Below are 23,903 nucleotides of genomic sequence, written 5' to 3'. Positions count from 1 at the left end.
TATATATATATGTGTGTGTGTGTGTGTGTGTATATATATATGTGTGTGTGTATGTATATATATATATGTGTATTCAAAGCGCCGCCATTACTGTTTACAGTGTGCGCTGTGATTGGTTGAGCGGATATATCGCATTCTGCAGAGAAGAGAGACTGGCGTTTGTCGCGGTTTGGAAAAAAAGGGAGAAAACATGACAGAATAACAAGGCGGATATCGCATTTTGCGTAAAATTAAAAATTGATTTATTTGAATAAAAAACAATACTGATTTCCAATCTTTTTTTTTTTTTATGGCGTTTATCGCGTTTTGGAACCAAACTCTTCATATAGTTGACAGTTGCTAGAGTATTTTTTTTTTATGTTAATTTGTTTTTAATTATTTATATTTATTTGTATTTTGTATGTATTTATTTATTTATTTTTTAAATGTATTTATATTCTTTTTTTTTTTAAAGAAAATAATAGTGTTTCTTGTCCACCCAAAAATAAAGCAGTGCTGTTGCTTTAGAATTATAACTTTTTTAATAGATTAATTAATTTGTATTCCTTTTCATTTTTAAATATGAACATGCCATAGCAAATGTGTTGCCAGAAAATGTCCCTGTTATTAATGTTTGTTTGATATGTTTACCTTTCTTTCGTCCTCCTAGCAGATAGATTTATTTATTTGTTTGTTTATTTATTATATTTTCTATATGTTTTTATATATTTTTTCATATTTATAGATTTCATATATTTTTATTATATATAACTAGTTCTTGTTAGATGGTTGCTAGGTTGTTGCTTAAAAAGATAGCAAGCATGCCTAAAGCCTGGCTCACACTACAGGATTTTTAGCCCGATTTAGCCCCGATTTCCCCCTTCCGAGAATCGGAGCAAAAATCTTGCCGATCACCTCGATCGGTCCCGATGTTCAGAGAAGGGTCTGGCTGCAGACATGCACTTGCATTTTCAGACTTGCACTCTCAGACACCTGCACTTCCGCAACTGACATCACTTAGCACAATAGCACTATCTTAATACATTAAGCCATATTAAGTGTTTATCTACAGGAGGTTTAAAAACGCTTAATGAGAGACTTTGCGCATTGTGTTCATATTCTGCTGTTCTATGGCCACGGATTTGCGGGTCTTGTCTTTTTCTCCTACAGATGACTTGCAGGACCCTGTATGTTATAGTACTAAATTAGTTGTAATCGTTTAACCACCACAGCGTCTTGTCTCCATTGGCAACACGCACGATTCGTGTCGATTGCAAGTGATGTCGCAGGTAGCAGAGAGTGCAAGTGACTTTGTGATTTAGTTTCTTTTTTCTAGTCTTCACCACCTGGCTACTTGTGTAAAATGTTGATAGATTCTATTTAAAAAATAATAATTAATAAATTAAAGCTGCATTCCATAAGTTTTGGCTCTTTGTCGCCATCTCTGTTAGAAAACCTACAATTGCAGCTGTTTGCGAAATTATCTTCCTTGCGTGGGTTGTGCGCCGGTGTTCTGACGATTTGTGCTACCCGGTCAGATTTTGCTTCCTCCCATTAAAACAGATGGCATAATTCGATAGCGAAAAGTGCTACCTATCAGATTTTGCTTCCAGCATGATACTAATAAGGTGTGAGTCTTTATTAACATGTACACCTACCCCAACCCTAAACCTACCCTTACAGTAGGATAAATACAGTGTTGGTAGCATAATCTGATAGGTAGCATCATTTGTCAGAACACCGGCACGGCTCCAGCGCAGATTAATCTAATGTTCTGAAGAGTATGTGTGGTAGTCAGTCACCGCACCGGTGTGGATATTTATTGTACTTCGCAATCACAGATTCTAGCCTACGTCTTGGAATATGACCCAAATAAGCATTTTCACCATATATTGCCATCTGAACAAGTAAGTAACAAGTCTGCCACGTTTGTTCTGACCAATTGAGGAAAAAAGCATTACCATAAATCTCACTACCAATGGTGATTTAATCTAAAGATCCGTTAGCTCATATCACATCAAACCATGCAAATTATTATTATTGTTATACTTTATTCTCAAATTATTAATGTTATTAATGATAATTGTTATAGTGTGTATTAGCATGTAGATTTCAATTTATGTTCAGTCTAATCTCTTGTCATACCATTCGAATTTCATATTAAGAAATTATTTTAACCCAAAAAGAAAATCATGCTCCCTTCGAACTGGTTGTCTTTAAAATACAAATCTTGTGTAATCCCAGGCTATCTGTAATCACTTGTGCACATTTAAAACTGGAGTATAATTTAATTTAATTCACGTGTTAAACACATAATCCTTTCTGGATTACAATCCGCCATCAAAATGATACATTTAATTATTCCAACTGCTGTGAGAAAAGGCTATAAACGATCATCCACCGAGCAAAAATCTTGCCGATCACCTCGATCGGTCCCGATGTTCAGAGAAGGGTCTGGCTGCAGACATGCACTTGCATTTTCAGACTTGCACTCTCAGACACCTGCACTTCCGCAACTGACATCACTTAGCACAATAGCACTATCTTAATACATTAAGCCATATTAAGTGTTTATCTACAGGAGGTTTAAAAACGCTTAATGAGAGACTTTGCGCATTGTGTTCATATTCTGCTGTTCTATGGCCACGGATTTGCGGGTCTTGTCTTTTTCTCCTACAGATGACTTGCAGGACCCTGTATGTTATAGTACTAAATTAGTTGTAATCGTTTAACCACCACAGCGTCTTGTCTCCATTGGCAACACGCACGATTCGTGTCGATTGCAAGTGATGTCGCAGGTAGCAGAGAGTGCAAGTGACTTTGTGATTTAGTTTCTTTTTTCTAGTCTTCACCACCTGGCTACTTGTGTAAAATGTTGATAGATTCTATTTAAAAAATAATAATTAATAAATTAAAGCTGCATTCCATAAGTTTTGGCTCTTTGTCGCCATCTCTGTTAGAAAACCTACAATTGCAGCTGTTTGCGAAATTATCTTCCTTGCGTGGGTTGTGCGCCGGTGTTCTGACGATTTGTGCTACCCGGTCAGATTTTGCTTCCTCCCATTAAAACAGATGGCATAATTCGATAGCGAAAAGTGCTACCTATCAGATTTTGCTTCCAGCATGATACTAATAAGGTGTGAGTCTTTATTAACATGTACACCTACCCCAACCCTAAACCTACCCTTACAGTAGGATAAATACAGTGTTGGTAGCATAATCTGATAGGTAGCATCATTTGTCAGAACACCGGCACGGCTCCAGCGCAGATTAATCTAATGTTCTGAAGAGTATGTGTGGTAGTCAGTCACCGCACCGGTGTGGATATTTATTGTACTTCGCAATCACAGATTCTAGCCTACGTCTTGGAATATGACCCAAATAAGCATTTTCACCATATATTGCCATCTGAACAAGTAAGTAACAAGTCTGCCACGTTTGTTCTGACCAATTGAGGAAAAAAGCATTACCATAAATCTCACTACCAATGGTGATTTAATCTAAAGATCCGTTAGCTCATATCACATCAAACCATGCAAATTATTATTATTGTTATACTTTATTCTCAAATTATTAATGTTATTAATGATAATTGTTATAGTGTGTATTAGCATGTAGATTTCAATTTATGTTCAGTCTAATCTCTTGTCATACCATTCGAATTTCATATTAAGAAATTATTTTAACCCAAAAAGAAAATCATGCTCCCTTCGAACTGGTTGTCTTTAAAATACAAATCTTGTGTAATCCCAGGCTATCTGTAATCATTTGTGCACATTTAAAACTGGAGTATAATTTAATTTAATTCACGTGTTAAACACATAATCCTTTCTGGATTACAATCCGCCATCAAAATGATACATTTAATTATTCCAACTGCTGTGAGAAAAGGCTATAAACGATCATCCACCTGCAGCATCCTCACATGCGATAGCCTAGTAGCCGGAACAACTTCTTTATGTTTACAGAAGTGACGTAATGACGCAGCGGCATGCTCGAGTTTCCCGCGAAAACCTACCCGTACCACTCAAATTAGAAAACATTATTACAAAATAACCGTTGTGAATCAGGCTAAAGTAAGGCGATAGTTTTGAACACTGGCTGATTATGTACTTGCTCAAATATTGATTTTGGATCATTTTTAACCAAAAAAAGTTACGGACTGCAGCTTTAAATAAAAGAAAAAAAGACTGCAAGTGACGTCACTTGCAGAAGTGCAGGTGTCTGAGAGTGCAAGTCTGAAAATGCAAGTTCATGTCTGCAGCCAGACCCTATTGGGATGTTCGGTACTGATTATCTGGTAATGTGAGGCGTTCACAGATCGAATCTTGCTACTCCCGATGTGCTCGCACACAAATCGGTGCCGTCCCAATCATATCAAACATGTTTGATATTTAGGATTTAAATCGGGATGATGATGGCTATATGACTACGTCAGTACTTTCACAATAGCCAATGCGTGTCCACAAAACTGCTGCTGCTGCAAATCTTGTAGTGTGTGCATTCGAGGGAAGATAGTCTGCAAAGATTCTCCTTATGTGTGTGCTGCAACCAGATTTCATAATTGGTTAGGATTTTAAAACTCCTGTAGTGTGAGCCAGGCTTTAGTAAATGTCTTGCCAAAGAGGTGCCTATTATTAATGTTTCCTTGATATGTTTTTCTGTCGTCCTCCAGCAGGGCGGCGATAAGAACTCCAGCCACTCCAGCAGTAACACTCTGTCCAGCAACGGCTCCAGTAGTAACAGTGATGAGAAGCACTTTGGCTCCGGGGACCTGATGGATCCAGAGATGCTGGGTCTCACCTACATTAAAGGAGCCTCCACAGACAGCGGCATTGACACCGCGCCCTGTAGCATGACCCCGGGGGTCACCGGTGTGTCTGTTTCCCGCGTCATGCTCCAGGGCCCTGGGGCATCTGATCCGGGACACCCGTGGACACCGGAGCTGACAGAAGAAGGGTCCACGGAGGAGGACCATGGCAGGTTGTACCTTCCGCAGAGCTACGCCGCGGCTCTGGCGGCCGGACATGCGCCCGTGGACGGGAGTATGGGAGACCTGAGCGAGAACTCATCTCATTCTAGGTGAGCAAAAGAGAGAGAGCTGATGCTTATGAGAATATAAATAGGTCAGATTTGTATCTTGAGGTTAAATGGATCGAGCATTTCCTGGTTGATTATGTTCAGATAATGTTTTTACCAACATAATTGATTTGCCTGCTGGCTGGATTTCCACCGTGGAATGCAAACAGCAGAATACCTGCGCTTCCCACTCTGCCATCAGTTATTGTTTATAAATATGTGCATATTCTTCCAGTTACACACAAACAAACGCACAATTAATTGGGTACAGCTGTTTAAGTGTTTAAGTATTTTGCCTATTTTGACATGTTACATATCCAGCTGTGTGTATTCTCTTGGAGAGAGAGAAATGCTGCTTTTTAGTAACAGGTCTGCAGGCATTTTACATCTAAATTACTAACATTGACTTGTGTCCACATTTTGAAGATGCTAAAAGACTCTATTGCTCATTTAGGCTACATTTATTTGATCAAAAATACAGTAAAAACATTAATATTGTACAATATTATTACAGTTCCAAAAGCTGTTTTCTGTGTGAATATACTGAGTGTTAAAATGTAATTTATTTCTGTGATCAAAGCTGAATTTTCAGCATCATTACTCCAATCTTCAGTGTCACATGATCCTTCAGAAATCATTCTAATATGATGATTTGCTGCACAAGAAACATTTCTGATTATTATCAGTGTTTAAAACAGTTGTGCTGCTACAGATTTTTGTGGATTTTTCAGGATTGCTTGATGAATAGAAAAATCAAAAGAACAGCATTTATTTGAAATAGAAATCTTCCTATTTTAAATGTCTTTGTCATTTTCGATCAGTTTAATGCGTCCTTTCTGAATAAAAGTATTAATTTATTTAACAAAAAAAATCTTACTGACCTCAAACGCACAGCTGAAAAAATAATTCCAGTGATTCCAGGTCAATTAAGCTTGTTTCCAAGTAACAGATCCTATCCCTTTTTACATCATGGAGAAGAAAGTTACATTGTCTTAATTTGCATTGAAGTCATTATTTGCAATGTAGAATAATTGTGGGATTTGTGTAATTGAGATAACATAGGTTAATAAAAAAATGTTTTTAAAGGGAAAAAAATGTATGGTTTTGTGTATTGCACTTAAAAGTAGACATATAGGGTTATTTTCCATCCATACAGTGAAACTGCTTTGTTTTGCACTGCAGAGCAATTCAGGAAAATCATTAGCAAAATTGTTAAATTGCCTTCTATTATGTTCAGAGTGTTCTTGTGTTCTTCAGAACCAACTGTCTTCAACTGCATGGATAAGAGAGGTTTCAAAAGTACACAACTTTAAGGAGTATTATTAGAGCTGCTTATGTAAACTAAACACTTGTAAGCATAGACTGTTACATAAAAGGCAGAAAAATGGTAAGAAGTCTCTTTGAGATAGACCGGAGAGAATGGCAGCTGTCGTGCTGTTGTAGAAAGGTCAGGGTCCTGCTCATAGGCATGTTGTCAGTTCTGATGTGTGTGTTTTTGAGTGAATGTTTGTCTTGTGAATACATTTCAAAAGATGCCCGAAGAGCGCTGTCAATGCAGAATTCACCTACTGTTTCCTAAACGGAAGCCCAAAGTATCATTCATAGGACCCGGCTGCATTGTATCGCTATAATATCGCTTTAAAGTGCCCCTATTGTGCAATTTTTAAGGTTCCTAATATTGTTTTGGAGTCAATAGCTTTAAATGCATGCAAGGTCAAAAAAACGCTTTCACTTTCTCAAAATATGCATTTAATATCACCACATTTTCCAATGATTCTCAAACTGTTCGTTCGAAGCCGTTCTCTCTAAACCCCTCCTTTCCATGAGCCTACTCTGCTCTGATTGGTCAAATGGCCCAGTCTGTTGTGATTGGTCTACTGCAGTGGTTCCCAAACCTGTCCTGGAGGGCCCCCTGCCCTGCACCTTTTGTCTCCCTTATCTAACACAGCTGATTCCACTCATCAGCTCGTTAGTAGAGACTGCAAGAACTAAATTGGGTGTGCCTGATTAGGGAGACATACAAAATGTGCAGGGCAGGGGGTCCTCCAGGACAGGTTTGGGAACCACTGGTCTACTGCATACAGCGCATGTCGGAAACGATACACCCATTTGTACTTCGCAATCACAGATTCTAGCCTACGTCTTGGAATATGACCCAAATAAGCATTTTCACCATATATTGCCATCTGAACAAGTAAGTAACAAGTCTGCCACGTTTGTTCTGACCAATTGAGGAAAAAAGCATTACCATAAATCTCACTACCAATGGTGATTTAATCTAAAGATCCGTTAGCTCATATCACATCAAACCATGCAAATTATTATTATTGTTATACTTTATTCTCAAATTATTAATGTTATTAATGATAATTGTTATAGTGTGTATTAGCATGTAGATTTCAATTTATGTTCAGTCTAATCTCTTGTCATACCATTCGAATTTCATATTAAGAAATTATTTTAACCCAAAAAGAAAATCATGCTCCCTTCGAACTGGTTGTCTTTAAAATACAAATCTTGTGTAATCCCAGGCTATCTGTAATCATTTGTGCACATTTAAAACTGGAGTATAATTTAATTTAATTCACGTGTTAAACACATAATCCTTTCTGGATTACAATCCGCCATCAAAATGATACATTTAATTATTCCAACTGCTGTGAGAAAAGGCTATAAACGATCATCCACCTGCAGCATCCTCACATGCGATAGCCTAGTAGCCGGAACAACTTCTTTATGTTTACAGAAGTGACGTAATGACGCAGCGGCATGCTCGAGTTTCCCGCGAAAACCTACCCGTACCACTCAAATTAGAAAACATTATTACAAAATAACCGTTGTGAATCAGGCTAAAGTAAGGCGATAGTTTTGAACACTGGCTGATTATGTACTTGCTCAAATATTGATTTTGGATCATTTTTAACCAAAAAAAGTTACGGACTGCAGCTTTAAATAAAAGAAAAAAAGACTGCAAGTGACGTCACTTGCAGAAGTGCAGGTGTCTGAGAGTGCAAGTCTGAAAATGCAAGTTCATGTCTGCAGCCAGACCCTATTGGGATGTTCGGTACTGATTATCTGGTAATGTGAGGCGTTCACAGATCGAATCTTGCTACTCCCGATGTGCTCGCACACAAATCGGTGCCGTCCCAATCATATCAAACATGTTTGATATTTAGGATTTAAATCGGGATGATGATGGCTATATGACTACGTCAGTACTTTCACAATAGCCAATGCGTGTCCACAAAACTGCTGCTGCTGCAAATCTTGTAGTGTGTGCATTCGAGGGAAGATAGTCTGCAAAGATTCTCCTTATGTGTGTGCTGCAACCAACCGCACCGGTGTGGATATTTATTGTACTTCGCAATCACAGATTCTAGCCTACGTCTTGGAATATGACCCAAATAAGCATTTTCACCATATATTGCCATCTGAACAAGTAAGTAACAAGTCTGCCACGTTTGTTCTGACCAATTGAGGAAAAAAGCATTACCATAAATCTCACTACCAATGGTGATTTAATCTAAAGATCCGTTAGCTCATATCACATCAAACCATGCAAATTATTATTATTGTTATACTTTATTCTCAAATTATTAATGTTATTAATGATAATTGTTATAGTGTGTATTAGCATGTAGATTTCAATTTATGTTCAGTCTAATCTCTTGTCATACCATTCGAATTTCATATTAAGAAATTATTTTAACCCAAAAAGAAAATCATGCTCCCTTCGAACTGGTTGTCTTTAAAATACAAATCTTGTGTAATCCCAGGCTATCTGTAATCATTTGTGCACATTTAAAACTGGAGTATAATTTAATTTAATTCACGTGTTAAACACATAATCCTTTCTGGATTACAATCCGCCATCAAAATGATACATTTAATTATTCCAACTGCTGTGAGAAAAGGCTATAAACGATCATCCACCTGCAGCATCCTCACATGCGATAGCCTAGTAGCCGGAACAACTTCTTTATGTTTACAGAAGTGACGTAATGACGCAGCGGCATGCTCGAGTTTCCCGCGAAAACCTACCCGTACCACTCAAATTAGAAAACATTATTACAAAATAACCGTTGTGAATCAGGCTAAAGTAAGGCGATAGTTTTGAACACTGGCTGATTATGTACTTGCTCAAATATTGATTTTGGATCATTTTTAACCAAAAAAAGTTACGGACTGCAGCTTTAAATAAAAGAAAAAAAGACTGCAAGTGACGTCACTTGCAGAAGTGCAGGTGTCTGAGAGTGCAAGTCTGAAAATGCAAGTTCATGTCTGCAGCCAGACCCTATTGGGATGTTCGGTACTGATTATCTGGTAATGTGAGGCGTTCACAGATCGAATCTTGCTACTCCCGATGTGCTCGCACACAAATCGGTGCCGTCCCAATCATATCAAACATGTTTGATATTTAGGATTTAAATCGGGATGATGATGGCTATATGACTACGTCAGTACTTTCACAATAGCCAATGCGTGTCCACAAAACTGCTGCTGCTGCAAATCTTGTAGTGTGTGCATTCGAGGGAAGATAGTCTGCAAAGATTCTCCTTATGTGTGTGCTGCAACCAGATTTCATAATTGGTTAGGATTTTAAAACTCCTGTAGTGTGAGCCAGGCTTTAGTAAATGTCTTGCCAAAGAGGTGCCTATTATTAATGTTTCCTTGATATGTTTTTCTGTCGTCCTCCAGCAGGGTGGCGATAAGAACTCCAGCCACTCCAGCAGTAACACTCTGTCCAGCAACGGCTCCAGTAGTAACAGTGATGAGAAGCACTTTGGCTCCGGGGACCTGATGGATCCAGAGATGCTGGGTCTCACCTACATTAAAGGAGCCTCCACAGACAGCGGCATTGACACCGCGCCCTGTAGCATGACCCCGGGGGTCACCGGTGTGTCTGTTTCCCGCGTCATGCTCCAGGGCCCTGGGGCATCTGATCCGGGACACCCGTGGACACCGGAGCTGACAGAAGAAGGGTCCACGGAGGAGGACCATGGCAGGTTGTACCTTCCGCAGAGCTACGCCGCGGCTCTGGCCGCCGGACATGCGCCCGTGGACGGGAGTATGGGAGACCTGAGCGAGAACTCATCTCATTCTAGGTGAGCAAAAGAGAGAGAGCTGATGCTTATGAGAATATAAATAGGTCAGATTTGTATCTTGAGGTTAAATGGATCGAGCATTTCCTGGTTGATTATGTTCAGATAATGTTTTTACCAACATGATTGATTTGCCTGCTGGCTGGATTTCCACCGTGGAATGCAAACAGCAGAATACCTGCGCTTCCCACTCTGCCATCAGTTATTGTTTATAAATATGTGCATATTCTTCCAGTTACACACAAACAAACGCACAATTAATTGGGTACAGCTGTTTAAGTGTTTAAGTATTTTGCCTATTTTGACATGTTACATATCCAGCTGTGTGTATTCTCTTGGAGAGAGAGAAAGTAGTTTTTAGTAACAGGTCTGCAGGCATTTTACATCTAAATTACTAACATTGACTTGTGTCCACATTTTGAAGATGCTAAAAGACTCTATTGCTCATTTAGGCTACATTTATTTGATCAAAAATACAGTAAAAACATTAATATTGTACAATATTATTACAGTTCCAAAAGCTGTTTTCTGTGTGAATATACTGAGTGTTAAAATGTAATTTATTCCTGTGATCAAAGCTGAATTTTCAGCATCATTACTCCAATCTTCAGTGTCACATGATCCTTCAGAAATCATTCTAATATGATGATTTGCTGCACAAGAAACATTTCTGATTATTATCAGTGTTTAAAACAGTTGTGCTGCTACAGATTTTTGTGGATTTTTCAGGATTGCTTGATGAATAGAAAAATCAAAAGAACAGCATTTATTTGAAATAGAAATCTTCCTATTTTAAATGTCTTTGTCATTTTCGATCAGTTTAATGCGTCCTTTCTGAATAAAAGTATTAATTTATTTAACAAAAAAAATCTTACTGACCTCAAACGCACAGCTGAAAAAATAATTCCAGTGATTCCAGGTCAATTAAGCTTGTTTCCAAGTAACAGATCCTATCCCTTTTTACATCATGGAGAAGAAAGTTACATTGTCTTAATTTGCATTGAAGTCATTATTTGCAATGTAGAATAATTGTGGGATTTGTGTAATTGAGATAACATAGGTTAATAAAAAAATGTTTTTAAAGGGAAAAAAATGTATGGTTTTGTGTATTGCACTTAAAAGTAGACATATAGGGTTATTTTCCATCCATACAGTGAAACTGCTTTGTTTTGCACTGCAGAGCAATTCAGGAAAATCATTAGCAAAATTGTTAAATTGCCTTCTATTATGTTCAGAGTGTTCTTGTGTTCTTCAGAACCAACTGTCTTCAACTGCATGGATAAGAGAGGTTTCAAAAGTACACAACTTTAAGGAGTATTATTAGAGCTGCTTATGTAAACTAAACACTTGTAAGCATAGACTGTTACATAAAAGGCAGAAAAATGGTAAGAAGTCTCTTTGAGATAGACCGGAGAGAATGGCAGCTGTCGTGCTGTTGTAGAAAGGTCAGGGTCCTGCTCATAGGCATGTTGTCAGTTCTGATGTGTGTGTTTTTGAGTGAATGTTTGTCTTGTGAATACATTTCAAAAGATGCCCGAAGAGCGCTGTCAATGCAGAATTCACCTACTGTTTCCTAAACGGAAGCCCAAAGTATCATTCATAGGACCCGGCTGCATTGTATCGCTATAATATCGCTTTAAAGTGCCCCTATTGTGCAATTTTTAAGGTTCCTAATATTGTTTTGGAGTCAATAGCTTTAAATGCATGCAAGGTCAAAAAAACGCTTTCACTTTCTCAAAATATGCATTTAATATCACCACATTTTCCAATGATTCTCAAACTGTTCGTTCGAAGCCGTTCTCTCTAAACCCCTCCTTTCCATGAGCCTACTCTGCTCTGATTGGTCAAATGGCCCAGTCTGTTGTGATTGGTCTACTGCAGTGGTTCCCAAACCTGTCCTGGAGGGCCCCCTGCCCTGCACCTTTTGTCTCCCTTATCTAACACAGCTGATTCCACTCATCAGCTCGTTAGTAGAGACTGCAAGAACTAAATTGGGTGTGCCTGATTAGGGAGACATACAAAATGTGCAGGGCAGGGGGTCCTCCAGGACAGGTTTGGGAACCACTGGTCTACTGCATACAGCGCATGTCGGAAACGATACACCCATTGCCACAGTTCCGTATTTTGAACGCTTGATAGAAAATATAAACATCTATTATTTATCATACTTACAGTTTGTGATTGAGTGAAGCTAGCTGGTCCAAATAAACTGGGTGATGAGCCATCTTTCAAGAGCAAGCGTTTTGTAAATCACGCATTGAACTCCCCAAGAGAAGCAGTCTTCATTAAAATGACGGTAACTTTTACGGTAAAATTTTAACCACTGATTCTTTTGGAAGTGAAAATAAAACAAATTTACTTTCACAGCGTAGGACACAGCGTCTTCTCAACATGATGTTAACCACTTGAACAAGCTACAGTGTTTGTCGAGTTTCCCGCGAAAACCTACCCGTACCACTCAAATTAGAAAACATTATTACAAAATAACCGTTGTGAATCAGGCTAAAGTAAGGCGATAGTTTTGAACACTGGCTGATTATGTACTTGCTCAAATATTGATTTTGGATCATTTTTAACCAAAAAAAGTTACGGACTGCAGCTTTAAATAAAAGAAAAAAAGACTGCAAGTGACGTCACTTGCAGAAGTGCAGGTGTCTGAGAGTGCAAGTCTGAAAATGCAAGTTCATGTCTGCAGCCAGACCCTATTGGGATGTTCGGTACTGATTATCTGGTAATGTGAGGCGTTCACAGATCGAATCTTGCTACTCCCGATGTGCTCGCACACAAATCGGTGCCGTCCCAATCATATCAAACATGTTTGATATTTAGGATTTAAATCGGGATGATGATGGCTATATGACTACGTCAGTACTTTCACAATAGCCAATGCGTGTCCACAAAACTGCTGCTGCTGCAAATCTTGTAGTGTGTGCATTCGAGGGAAGATAGTCTGCAAAGATTCTCCTTATGTGTGTGCTGCAACCAGATTTCATAATTGGTTAGGATTTTAAAACTCCTGTAGTGTGAGCCAGGCTTTAGTAAATGTCTTGCCAAAGAGGTGCCTATTATTAATGTTTCCTTGATATGTTTTTCTGTCGTCCTCCAGCAGGGTGGCGATAAGAACTCCAGCCACTCCAGCAGTAACACTCTGTCCAGCAACGGCTCCAGTAGTAACAGTGATGAGAAGCACTTTGGCTCCGGGGACCTGATGGATCCAGAGATGCTGGGTCTCACCTACATTAAAGGAGCCTCCACAGACAGCGGCATTGACACCGCGCCCTGTAGCATGACCCCGGGGGTCACCGGTGTGTCTGTTTCCCGCGTCATGCTCCAGGGCCCTGGGGCATCTGATCCGGGACACCCGTGGACACCGGAGCTGACAGAAGAAGGGTCCACGGAGGAGGACCATGGCAGGTTGTACCTTCCGCAGAGCTACGCCGCGGCTCTGGCCGCCGGACATGCGCCCGTGGACGGGAGTATGGGAGACCTGAGCGAGAACTCATCTCATTCTAGGTGAGCAAAAGAGAGAGAGCTGATGCTTATGAGAATATAAATAGGTCAGATTTGTATCTTGAGGTTAAATGGATCGAGCATTTCCTGGTTGATTATGTTCAGATAATGTTTTTACCAACATAATTGATTTGCCTGCTGGCTGGATTTCCACCGTGGAATGCAAACAGCAGAATACCTGCGCTTCCCACTCTGCCATCAGTTATTGTTTATAAATATGTGCATATTCTTCCAGTTACACACAAACAAACGCACAATTAATTGGGTACAGCTGTTTAAGTGTTTAAGTATTTTGCCTATTTTGACATGTTACATATCCAGCTGTGTGTATTCTCTTGGAGAGAGAGAAATGCTGCTTTTTAGTAACAGGTCTGCAGGCATTTTACATCTAAATTACTAACATTGACTTGTGTCCACATTTTGAAGATGCTAAAAGACTCTATTGCTCATTTAGGCTACATTTATTTGATCAAAAATACAGTAAAAACATTAATATTGTACAATATTATTACAGTTCCAAAAGCTGTTTTCTGTGTGAATATACTGAGTGTTAAAATGTAATTTATTCCTGTGATCAAAGCTGAATTTTCAGCATCATTACTCCAATCTTCAGTGTCACATGATCCTTCAGAAATCATTCTAATATGATGATTTGCTGCACAAGAAACATTTCTGATTATTATCAGTGTTTAAAACAGTTGTGCTGCTACAGATTTTTGTGGATTTTTCAGGATTGCTTGATGAATAGAAAAATCAAAAGAACAGCATTTATTTGAAATAGAAATCTTCCTATTTTAAATGTCTTTGTCATTTTCGATCAGTTTAATGCGTCCTTTCTGAATAAAAGTATTAATTTATTTAACAAAAAAAATCTTACTGACCTCAAACGCACAGCTGAAAAAATAATTCCAGTGATTCCAGGTCAATTAAGCTTGTTTCCAAGTAACAGATCCTATCCCTTTTTACATCATGGAGAAGAAAGTTACATTGTCTTAATTTGCATTGAAGTCATTATTTGCAATGTAGAATAATTGTGGGATTTGTGTAATTGAGATAACATAGGTTAATAAAAAAATGTTTTTAAAGGGAAAAAAATGTATGGTTTTGTGTATTGCACTTAAAAGTAGACATATAGGGTTATTTTCCATCCATACAGTGAAACTGCTTTGTTTTGCACTGCAGAGCAATTCAGGAAAATCATTAGCAAAATTGTTAAATTGCCTTCTATTATGTTCAGAGTGTTCTTGTGTTCTTCAGAACCAACTGTCTTCAACTGCATGGATAAGAGAGGTTTCAAAAGTACACAACTTTAAGGAGTATTATTAGAGCTGCTTATGTAAACTAAACACTTGTAAGCATAGACTGTTACATAAAAGGCAGAAAAATGGTAAGAAGTCTCTTTGAGATAGACCGGAGAGAATGGCAGCTGTCGTGCTGTTGTAGAAAGGTCAGGGTCCTGCTCATAGGCATGTTGTCAGTTCTGATGTGTGTGTTTTTGAGTGAATGTTTGTCTTGTGAATACATTTCAAAAGATGCCCGAAGAGCGCTGTCAATGCAGAATTCACCTACTGTTTCCTAAACGGAAGCCCAAAGTATCATTCATAGGACCCGGCTGCATTGTATCGCTATAATATCGCTTTAAAGTGCCCCTATTGTGCAATTTTTAAGGTTCCTAATATTGTTTTGGAGTCAATAGCTTTAAATGCATGCAAGGTCAAAAAAACGCTTTCACTTTCTCAAAATATGCATTTAATATCACCACATTTTCCAATGATTCTCAAACTGTTCGTTCGAAGCCGTTCTCTCTAAACCCCTCCTTTCCATGAGCCTACTCTGCTCTGATTGGTCAAATGGCCCAGTCTGTTGTGATTGGTCTACTGCAGTGGTTCCCAAACCTGTCCTGGAGGGCCCCCTGCCCTGCACCTTTTGTCTCCCTTATCTAACACAGCTGATTCCACTCATCAGCTCGTTAGTAGAGACTGCAAGAACTAAATTGGGTGTGCCTGATTAGGGAGACATACAAAATGTGCAGGGCAGGGGGTCCTCCAGGACAGGTTTGGGAACCACTGGTCTACTGCATACAGCGCATGTCGGAAACGATACACCCATTGCCACAGTTCCGTATTTTGAACGCTTGATAGAAAATATAAACATCTATTATTTATCATACTTACAGTTTGTGATTGAGTGAAGCTAGCTGGTCCAAATAAACTGGGTGATGAGCCATCTTTCAAGAGCAAGCGTTTTGTAAATCACGCATTGAACTCCCCAAGAGAAGCAGTCGTCATTAAAATGACGGTAACTTTTACGGTAAAATTTTAACCACTGATTCTTTTGGAAGTGAAAATAAAACAAATTTACTTTCACAGCGTAGGACACAGCGTCTTCTCAACATGATGTTAACCACTTGAACAAGCTACAGTGTTTGAGGGTGGATCAAGGTGTTCGCAGCCGGCCAATGTAGAACATAGGCGGGCATTATGCAAATGTGTTACCCCATTGCGGAAGTGGGATTTGAATTACTGATGACTCGATTCAGAGTCTATTCTCTCTTTTGGGAGACAACAACTTTATTTATTGTGCACTTTTTGGCTTTATAGCTTTGCAGATTGTTTGCATTCACATATAGCTATGTTACACATTGCATGAAAGGCAATATTCGAAATGGCATATAATAGGGGCACTTTAAAGGTGTTTTCAGACCTGTAGATAATTTGCTTTGCTCCAAAATAAGGACTTACATTGTTACAATGTTGTATTTTCTTCTTGGTTCAGCTTGCTTTTACAGTAAGACATACCAAAATGTGTTTATGCAAGTCACGTGCGAGTAAAACCGCATTCTAGAGCTGCACGATTCTGGATAAATTGAGAATCACGATTTTTCTGTTTCAAATAGAGATCACGATTCTTCCACAATTCTGAACTAAGCAAAATAACATAATTTACTAGAGGCTTTGACAAAATATTAATTGCCTCATTCTATTAAAAAATGTTTAACTAATTTGAATAATTAAAAAAAAAAGTTTCAATGAATGATTCAATTACTCACTTTTTTCTATTACTGAATGAATCAGCGTTTTTTAACAAATCTCTTGAATGAATGATTCAATGACACATTTTTTAACAGTCATTTGTTGAAACAATGTAATCAACGTTGAAATCATCAAATGTTGTTTGAACTGCCATTTTGAAAAGAAAATGACTTTCAAAAGTAGATTTGCTCCATTTTGATCGCTACCATAGACATCCGAACTATAAACTTTTATCCCAGTACTTCTGTGATAATATGAATGATTGTAAGGCAGAAATAATACTGTGTGGTTGAAAAGACTGTGAAGCTGTTTCATAGCTAAACATAACGGCTCTCTCTGTGATTTGAATGTTCCGGTATGACTTTGTCAAAGGTTTAATAGGTACAGACGAATCGTTGTCATTTGGAAATAAGATCGCATGGGTGTTTGAATCGAGACGCAATCTTTTAACAATTAATTGTGCAGCTCTACTGCACTCTCATCGGTCCTTTCCTGTTTAGGTTCACTCGTTCAGTTCTGACCCTGAAATGAACCAGGTGTGAAAACTCCCTAAAAATGTCACTGGGCACATTTGTAAAGTATTTCCCTTCTTTACCTAACCACCGGTGCTTAAATTAAACAGTACAGAAAGTCATTTTCATGTTGTTACGATGGTTGGGTCTCACGTTCCTCTATCCCATGTGCGCTGGCCAGTGGCTCCCACCACTCCGGCAGCCCCTTACCCCACAGCTTCAAGCACATGTCCTCTCCAGAACCTTCCAGAACCCAGGCAGTCCCCCACAGTAGCCAGGAGCCAGGGCCCAGCACTGATGTGCACACACAAAGCCGTAGGAGATCAGATGACAAACCGATTCCGGACGAGCCCCCGATTCAGTCCGAGTGTGTGGATGTGTGGAATGGGATGCATCTTCTGGTATGATTGGTTTATTCGGGAGTTAATTGTTTGGGCCACTAAAAGCAACATTAAGACGCTTAATTTGAGAGTTATTTGTTATTTAATTTAATTTACCATTTGCCATTACCACATACTCAGGACCTCGAAATCTCTATAGAGCGTGTGAAGCACTCAAGTAAAACTATGTCTAAAAAGAGTTGTATTGTAATTTCCTAATGCGAACAATTAGGTTGGGCCTTAGATTTGATTCAATTTAATCTTGCCCTCCAAGCTTGTGCCAGTGTGACTCATTAAGTGTCTGGTTTAAAAGGCCAGGAGAGACCAATCTATTCCGAGGCTGAATTTAGCCAGCGGCGAAGGTCTCTCACTTCTTTTTATCCAATTAATCTCTCCGCTGGCACAATCATCAGGCAATTCCAGTTTTCAAGGACGAAAAACCGTCTGCAATAGATTACAGATCAAAGTGAAATTTTCCTCTTATCGATCAGAGTATCACCAAGGCCTGGAAAGAACCATCAGTAGATTAACAGTGCTTGATCGAAGTGAGTTCTGTGCCTAATCAGCTCTGTAAACGTGCAGACGTAATATACTTGGCATGTGTCTCTTCTCATTATTGATCTGTATCCTGATGTTCGATCCCTGTGGACTGTACTATTCTACACAGAAGATCGGTGTTGGCCACTGGACTCTGAACGGATCCTGGAGAGGAAGCGATTGAGCCACCTCTGCTTTTCCTTTAATATTCTAGCTCTGCTTCTAGAGAGTCATGGTGTAGATCTTTTTAGATCTTTTTATTTGTAGATCATGATGATGTCAATGAGAAAAAGACTGGTATTCATTCATGTTGGATGCATTTAGGTAATCCATCTATCTATCTTTCGTTTTATTGATCTGTATCTATCTATCTATCTATCTATCTATCTATCTATCTATCTATCTATCTATTAGGGCTGCACAATTAATCAAATTTCTAATCGCAATTACAATTATGGATGTCACAATTACGTAATCGTTCAAAGCGGCAATTAATCGTTCAAAGTCCACTTATGTTATTCTGCACACTTAATATGCGTTTTTTCTTTCTACATTTTATCTTAAGGGTTTTTCCATTGTTTTAATTTTAGTTTTAGTATAACATTATAATACCATTCATATTTTTACTTTTTTTATAATTTAAAGAATAAATCAATTCGATGTGTATGACATATTGACATATTGACATTTGAGGCTTAAAACTATTGAAAAGCACAACGTTTTTCAGTTAGAGTGTTTTCAGCTTGTTTATTTTCATATAACAATACGGCATGCAGTTGGTAATCAAACAATGGTAGAAACATCATTCAATGTAAATTGTGATAATGGTAATTAATAATCGCAATTACAATTTCAAGGGAATAATCGACAATTATGATTTTTGTCATAATCGTGCAGCCCTACTATCTATCTATCTATCTATCTATCTATCTGTCTGTCTGTCTGTCTGTCTGTCTGTCTGTCTGTCGTTATATCTGTTGTTCTATATTCATTTAATCAAATTTCAGTTTAGTTGCAAATTGCAGTTATATGAATTTGAATATCAGCTTATTTTAATTATATTTCCTTACATTCAAATTCAAATGACACATTCCGCTTGCTGTTTTGTAAATAATGTTTTTGATCTAAAATGCAACAAACTCAGTTCGGGTTCGTCTGTAATTATTATAATTTGACTTATTTGACAGCAGTAGATGTCTCTGTTTTGTCCACGTTTCGACAGCAAGTGTGTAATTGTGCTCTGAATAAAACTCTCTCAGTTCCATCTCTTCACTAATGTCTTTTATTCAGTGAAAGTTTCCAGTTAAACTCTTCTTAGATTGATGGTGCGGCTGAGCTGCTTTCCCCCAGCTGTTATGAAAGAAACCGTGTAATGCAGTTAGCACCTCCTTTCCTTGTTTATTCCACCTCAGCCTTTATTTCACGTTACGTAACAAAGCCTCTAGACAAATCATCCAATATCGCTCGCATTTATTGTGCCTGCTAATTAAGCTTTTTTCCCCGCTTGCAGTGCGGCTTGACACTGTAAATTGCAGCTGCTAACTTTCTTCTCTGTTTCTTCTACTTTCCTCGGCTTCTTTTGCTCAGTGGAGCCGAGAGCTTGTTGTCTTTCCTTCTGAAGGCTCTAGCCGAGCGGTCCAGGTACATATGCACACCCCCACTGTGTATGTTTGTGCTCACGCCGTTAGTGAACTTTCCCCTTTGACCCCTGACCTTTCTGTTCTCCTCACTGAGTGTAAATGTCTGGAGTTGAAATTCTCCCTGCTGTGCCGCGCCGACTCTCCTCTCCTTGCTCACCTCGACAGTTTCTGTCAGACTCAGACACAGTTGCTCATAGACACATACACCAGTAAAGGCCAATGGGTCACTAAGTGTGTTAAATCCGCGGCGCTAGTGCCAGACAGCTGTGATGACATTCTCCATCGCCTGCGGGCTTTGAGTGAGTTTTAATACGTTCTCTTCACCATTGCACTTGTTTGGATTTTTGCTGCATTGCTCAGTTGTTGTTTTTTTTCAGAGACTAAAAACATAAAAGTTGACCGCATAAGTCTAAATGTGACCTTCTCACAATATTAATTAACTCACCATCAGTATTTACACACTCGCTGAGTATTTTTTAACTTGGCTGCAGCTTGTATATTGGTAACCTTTACATTTCGTCTATTATTTACAAGGACATTCTAGAAGAAATGAAGCTGTGCATGGAAATGTCTGTCATTGTTTTCCCTGTGGATGTCTGTCAGCCTGAGGCTGAGCATGATTCTGGGTCTGTAATAGAGTGTTGAATACAGCAGGTTTAACCATAATGTATACTAGTACATTTCAGGTTTTCTTCCAGTTTTATATACAAAAAGTTTAAATATTAATACAAAAAATTTATTGTATTGTTATTATTTACTTATTGCATTTAAGTGATATTTAATTTATTTATTTTAAAAAGTTTCAAATGTTATTGCTACTCTTCTGTTTATTTATTTTTTATTTTTTTGGTATATATTATACTATTTACATTACTTTTGTAATTATTTGCTTTTCATTATTAGATTTCATGATTATTTGCATATTTATATACTGTATATATATACACACACACAGACACATAAAAATATACATAGAAAATTATCATATTAATTTTATTGTTATTATTTACTTATTGAATTTAAGTTTTACTTGTTTCGTTTACTATTTATTTTTAAAAATTCATAAACTTTTGTTTGTTTCATGATTTTTATTTTATCTCCTAGTATTGTACTGTTCTTGTACTTTGGTATAACACTGTTCTATCAGTTGCTAGATCAGTGTCTTGCTCCAGATACTGTCGACAGAGTTTAACTTGTATTTAATATGTGATTTCTTCTGTAGTTCAGGTTTAGTTTTAGCCTGTGTGTGTATTTGTGTGTGCATGCTGTCCGTCAGCTATATAGCACACTGCCAAGTGAGTCACACACGCACACAAACACACACACACACGCACACACACTGTGTGAGCTGCACACAGCAGCATCAAGGTCACATGGCCCCGTCACCATGTCTCCCCTTCCTCCTCTTCACCCGCTGAAAGGATGTGTGACAAACGCTCGTGAGAATTGTCAGCATTAGCTCGTAATGTAGTGTTCAGTGTGATACTGTGATTATCATGACTTTACACTGACCTGCAGCGTCTACACCTCTTCTGTCCTGCTTCATGCTGAACCAGAGCCTCCATCCTCAGTGTTTGACCCTGCTCTCCTCTCACTCCTGAACTGCATTTTTTTTTTAAGTTTAGTTTATTTCATTTATTTAAGAGGGACAATGCACAACAGAAGTGTTAGCTATAAAGCTAATTTGCATCTGCAGTCCCTGGGCAGGATGTTGTTACAAAATTACAATATTCAGTCACAAACAATACAATACATACAACACACACAATATCACATCACACTCCATAAAATTCAAAAGTCAGGTCAATGATCACATATTTGATTTTCCTTAAGCCATACTTTAAGTGTAGTTTTAAAAATACTAAATGTTGTACACTCTCTAATATAAACCGGTATTAATTTCCATCTTTCTGCTGCTCTAACTGCAAAAGCTGATTGTCCAAAAACAGGTTTCTTATATTTAGTCGAACAATCCCCTCTAACTGATGACCTAGTCTGCCTAATATTGTCCTAACAGAAAGTCACACCTTGTTTAAGAGTTGGTGGTGCAAGATCATGAAGTAGTTTATACATCAAACACACATCAGCAAAAAAATAAAATTGTCAAACCCTCAATAATTTATCATTTTTAATAATATTGCAATATTTTTTGCTAAAGTTTTCACAGCTTGTTTATAAATAGTATATAATGGTTTTAATGTACTTATACTTGTGTGGGACCAACTTGTAGCACAATAAGATAAATGAGAGCGAGTCATTGTATGCATAAAGAGCTTAGCAGCAGCCACAGGTAATAGGTGCCTAAAATTCCTGAAGATCATCAAGCTCGCTCTAGCACATTTAGAGATCTTTTTAATAAGATGTTTTAAATTTAAATTAGAATCCATGATCATACCCAAATGTTTAAAATGCTCAACAATATTTATTACCTCTCCTTTGACTAAAATATCTGGACCCTCAGATATTGATTGTGATGAACTCTCTAACCCGTGTGCGGCTCTGTGTCCCGCAGGCAGCTGTACGCCGCAGAGCCGTCCTGTGGGCTGCAGGACAGAGGACGGGACAAGCTGAAGGACGGAGGTCTGCAGCCCAACATGTCTAAAGAGGAGTACATGAAGATGAAGCTGCCTGAAAGCCCTCCTGGAGAGAGTGGCCACAGGAAGGTACGTGTGCGCTCATGCAGAGTAGTTATATTACACATACTATAGTACATACTGAGGTCATCTTCACTAAATACAGATACTGTAGACATGCCAACAATGTTTGCACTTTTTTGGTAAGTGCTTTTAGACAAGGTACTATGGTAATACCATGTGGACATGATATTGTGCTAATACCATGTTTTTGTGACATTTACCATGATAATCATGTTTCTTACTTACTGTAATAATATATATATATATATATTTATACGTGGTAATACACTGAGGGCTTTTGGCATGTACCATGGTAATACCATGTTTTGTTTTTGTTTTGAAAATGGATCATGGTAATACCGTATTTTTTTAGATATTTACTTTGATAGTACTGTTTTTTGGCATGTACCATGGTAATACCATGTTTTGTTTTGTTTTTGGGGAGGGGGGTCAATGTGTACCATGGTAATACCATGTTTTTGGAGATGTATGATGGTCAAACTGTTTTTTAGAAACAAACAAAAAAAAAGATATATAGTAGATGTATGTATATGTATAGATGTGTATCTTAATAGTACTATGCATACCATAGTAACACCATATGTTTTGGTATATGTTTTTACACATAGTGATACAATGTGCTTTAGACATGATGCCATGGTAATACCATGTTTTTTAGACAATTACCATGATAATACCGTAATGTTATGTACTTTGGTTTTTCCAATTACCATGAACATTTTCTATGGCAATATGACGAAAAGTGCCTTGGTATTAGCGTGTGTTTTATGATTATTTATGACATTTATCATTGTAATACCATTTTATATGAACATATACTGTGGTAATACAAAGTCTTTTGGCATGTACCATGGTAATACCATGTTTTGTTTTGTTTTTGGGGAGGGGGGTCAATGTGTACCATGGTAATACCATGTTTTTGGAGATGTATGATGGTCAAACTGTTTTTTAGAAACAAACAAAAAAAAAGATATATAGTAGATGTATGTATATGTATAGATGTGTATCTTAATAGTACTATGCATACCATAGTAACACCATATGTTTTGGTATATGTTTTTACACATAGTAATACAATGTGCTTTAGACATGATGCCATGGTAATACCATGTTTTTTAGACAATTACCATGATAATACCGTAATGTTATGTACTTTGGTTTTTCCAATTACCATGAACATTTTCTATGGCAATATGTTTTTTTTTTGTTTTGTTTTTTGAGAATGGACCATAGTCATTCGTATAATAGTAGTAATATGTTTTTTGGAGACATACGATGGTAAAACCGTTTTTAAGACAATTACCATGGTAATACCATAGTGTTTTAGATAAGTACCTTGATAGTGCTATGTTTTGCACATTTTCCATGGTAATACCATTTTGTTTTGTTTTTTGGGAATTGACCATGATAATACCATGTTTTCTGGAGATACACAGTGGTAAAACTATGTTTTTTAAGGCATGTACCATAGTATT

General features: G+C 37.9%; 1 protein-coding gene across 1 annotated transcript in view; it reads left to right on the top strand.

Moving 5' to 3' along the window:
- The window catches only part of LOC107557722 (signal-induced proliferation-associated 1-like protein 2), a 184,663-nt gene that overhangs the window by 134,728 nt on the left and 26,032 nt on the right, over positions 1 to 23,903 (top strand). Inside the window, exons 11-17 of the mRNA XM_016241243.1 lie at positions 4,658 to 5,061; positions 9,673 to 9,688; positions 9,760 to 10,163; positions 13,183 to 13,198; positions 13,270 to 13,673; positions 17,396 to 17,586; positions 22,283 to 22,434. Coding sequence (XP_016096729.1) covers positions 4,658 to 5,061; positions 9,673 to 9,688; positions 9,760 to 10,163; positions 13,183 to 13,198; positions 13,270 to 13,673; positions 17,396 to 17,586; positions 22,283 to 22,434 — 1,587 coding nt within the window. The remainder of the gene's footprint in view (positions 1 to 4,657; positions 5,062 to 9,672; positions 9,689 to 9,759; positions 10,164 to 13,182; positions 13,199 to 13,269; positions 13,674 to 17,395; positions 17,587 to 22,282; positions 22,435 to 23,903) is intronic.

The sequence above is a fragment of the Sinocyclocheilus grahami genome, unplaced genomic scaffold, assembly GCF_001515645.1.
Source record: "Sinocyclocheilus grahami isolate Dianchi unplaced genomic scaffold, SAMN03320097.WGS_v1.1 scaffold616.1, whole genome shotgun sequence".
NCBI classification, from domain to species: domain Eukaryota; kingdom Metazoa; phylum Chordata; class Actinopteri; order Cypriniformes; family Cyprinidae; genus Sinocyclocheilus; species Sinocyclocheilus grahami.
This window is presented reverse-complemented; position numbering and strand designations above follow the sequence as displayed.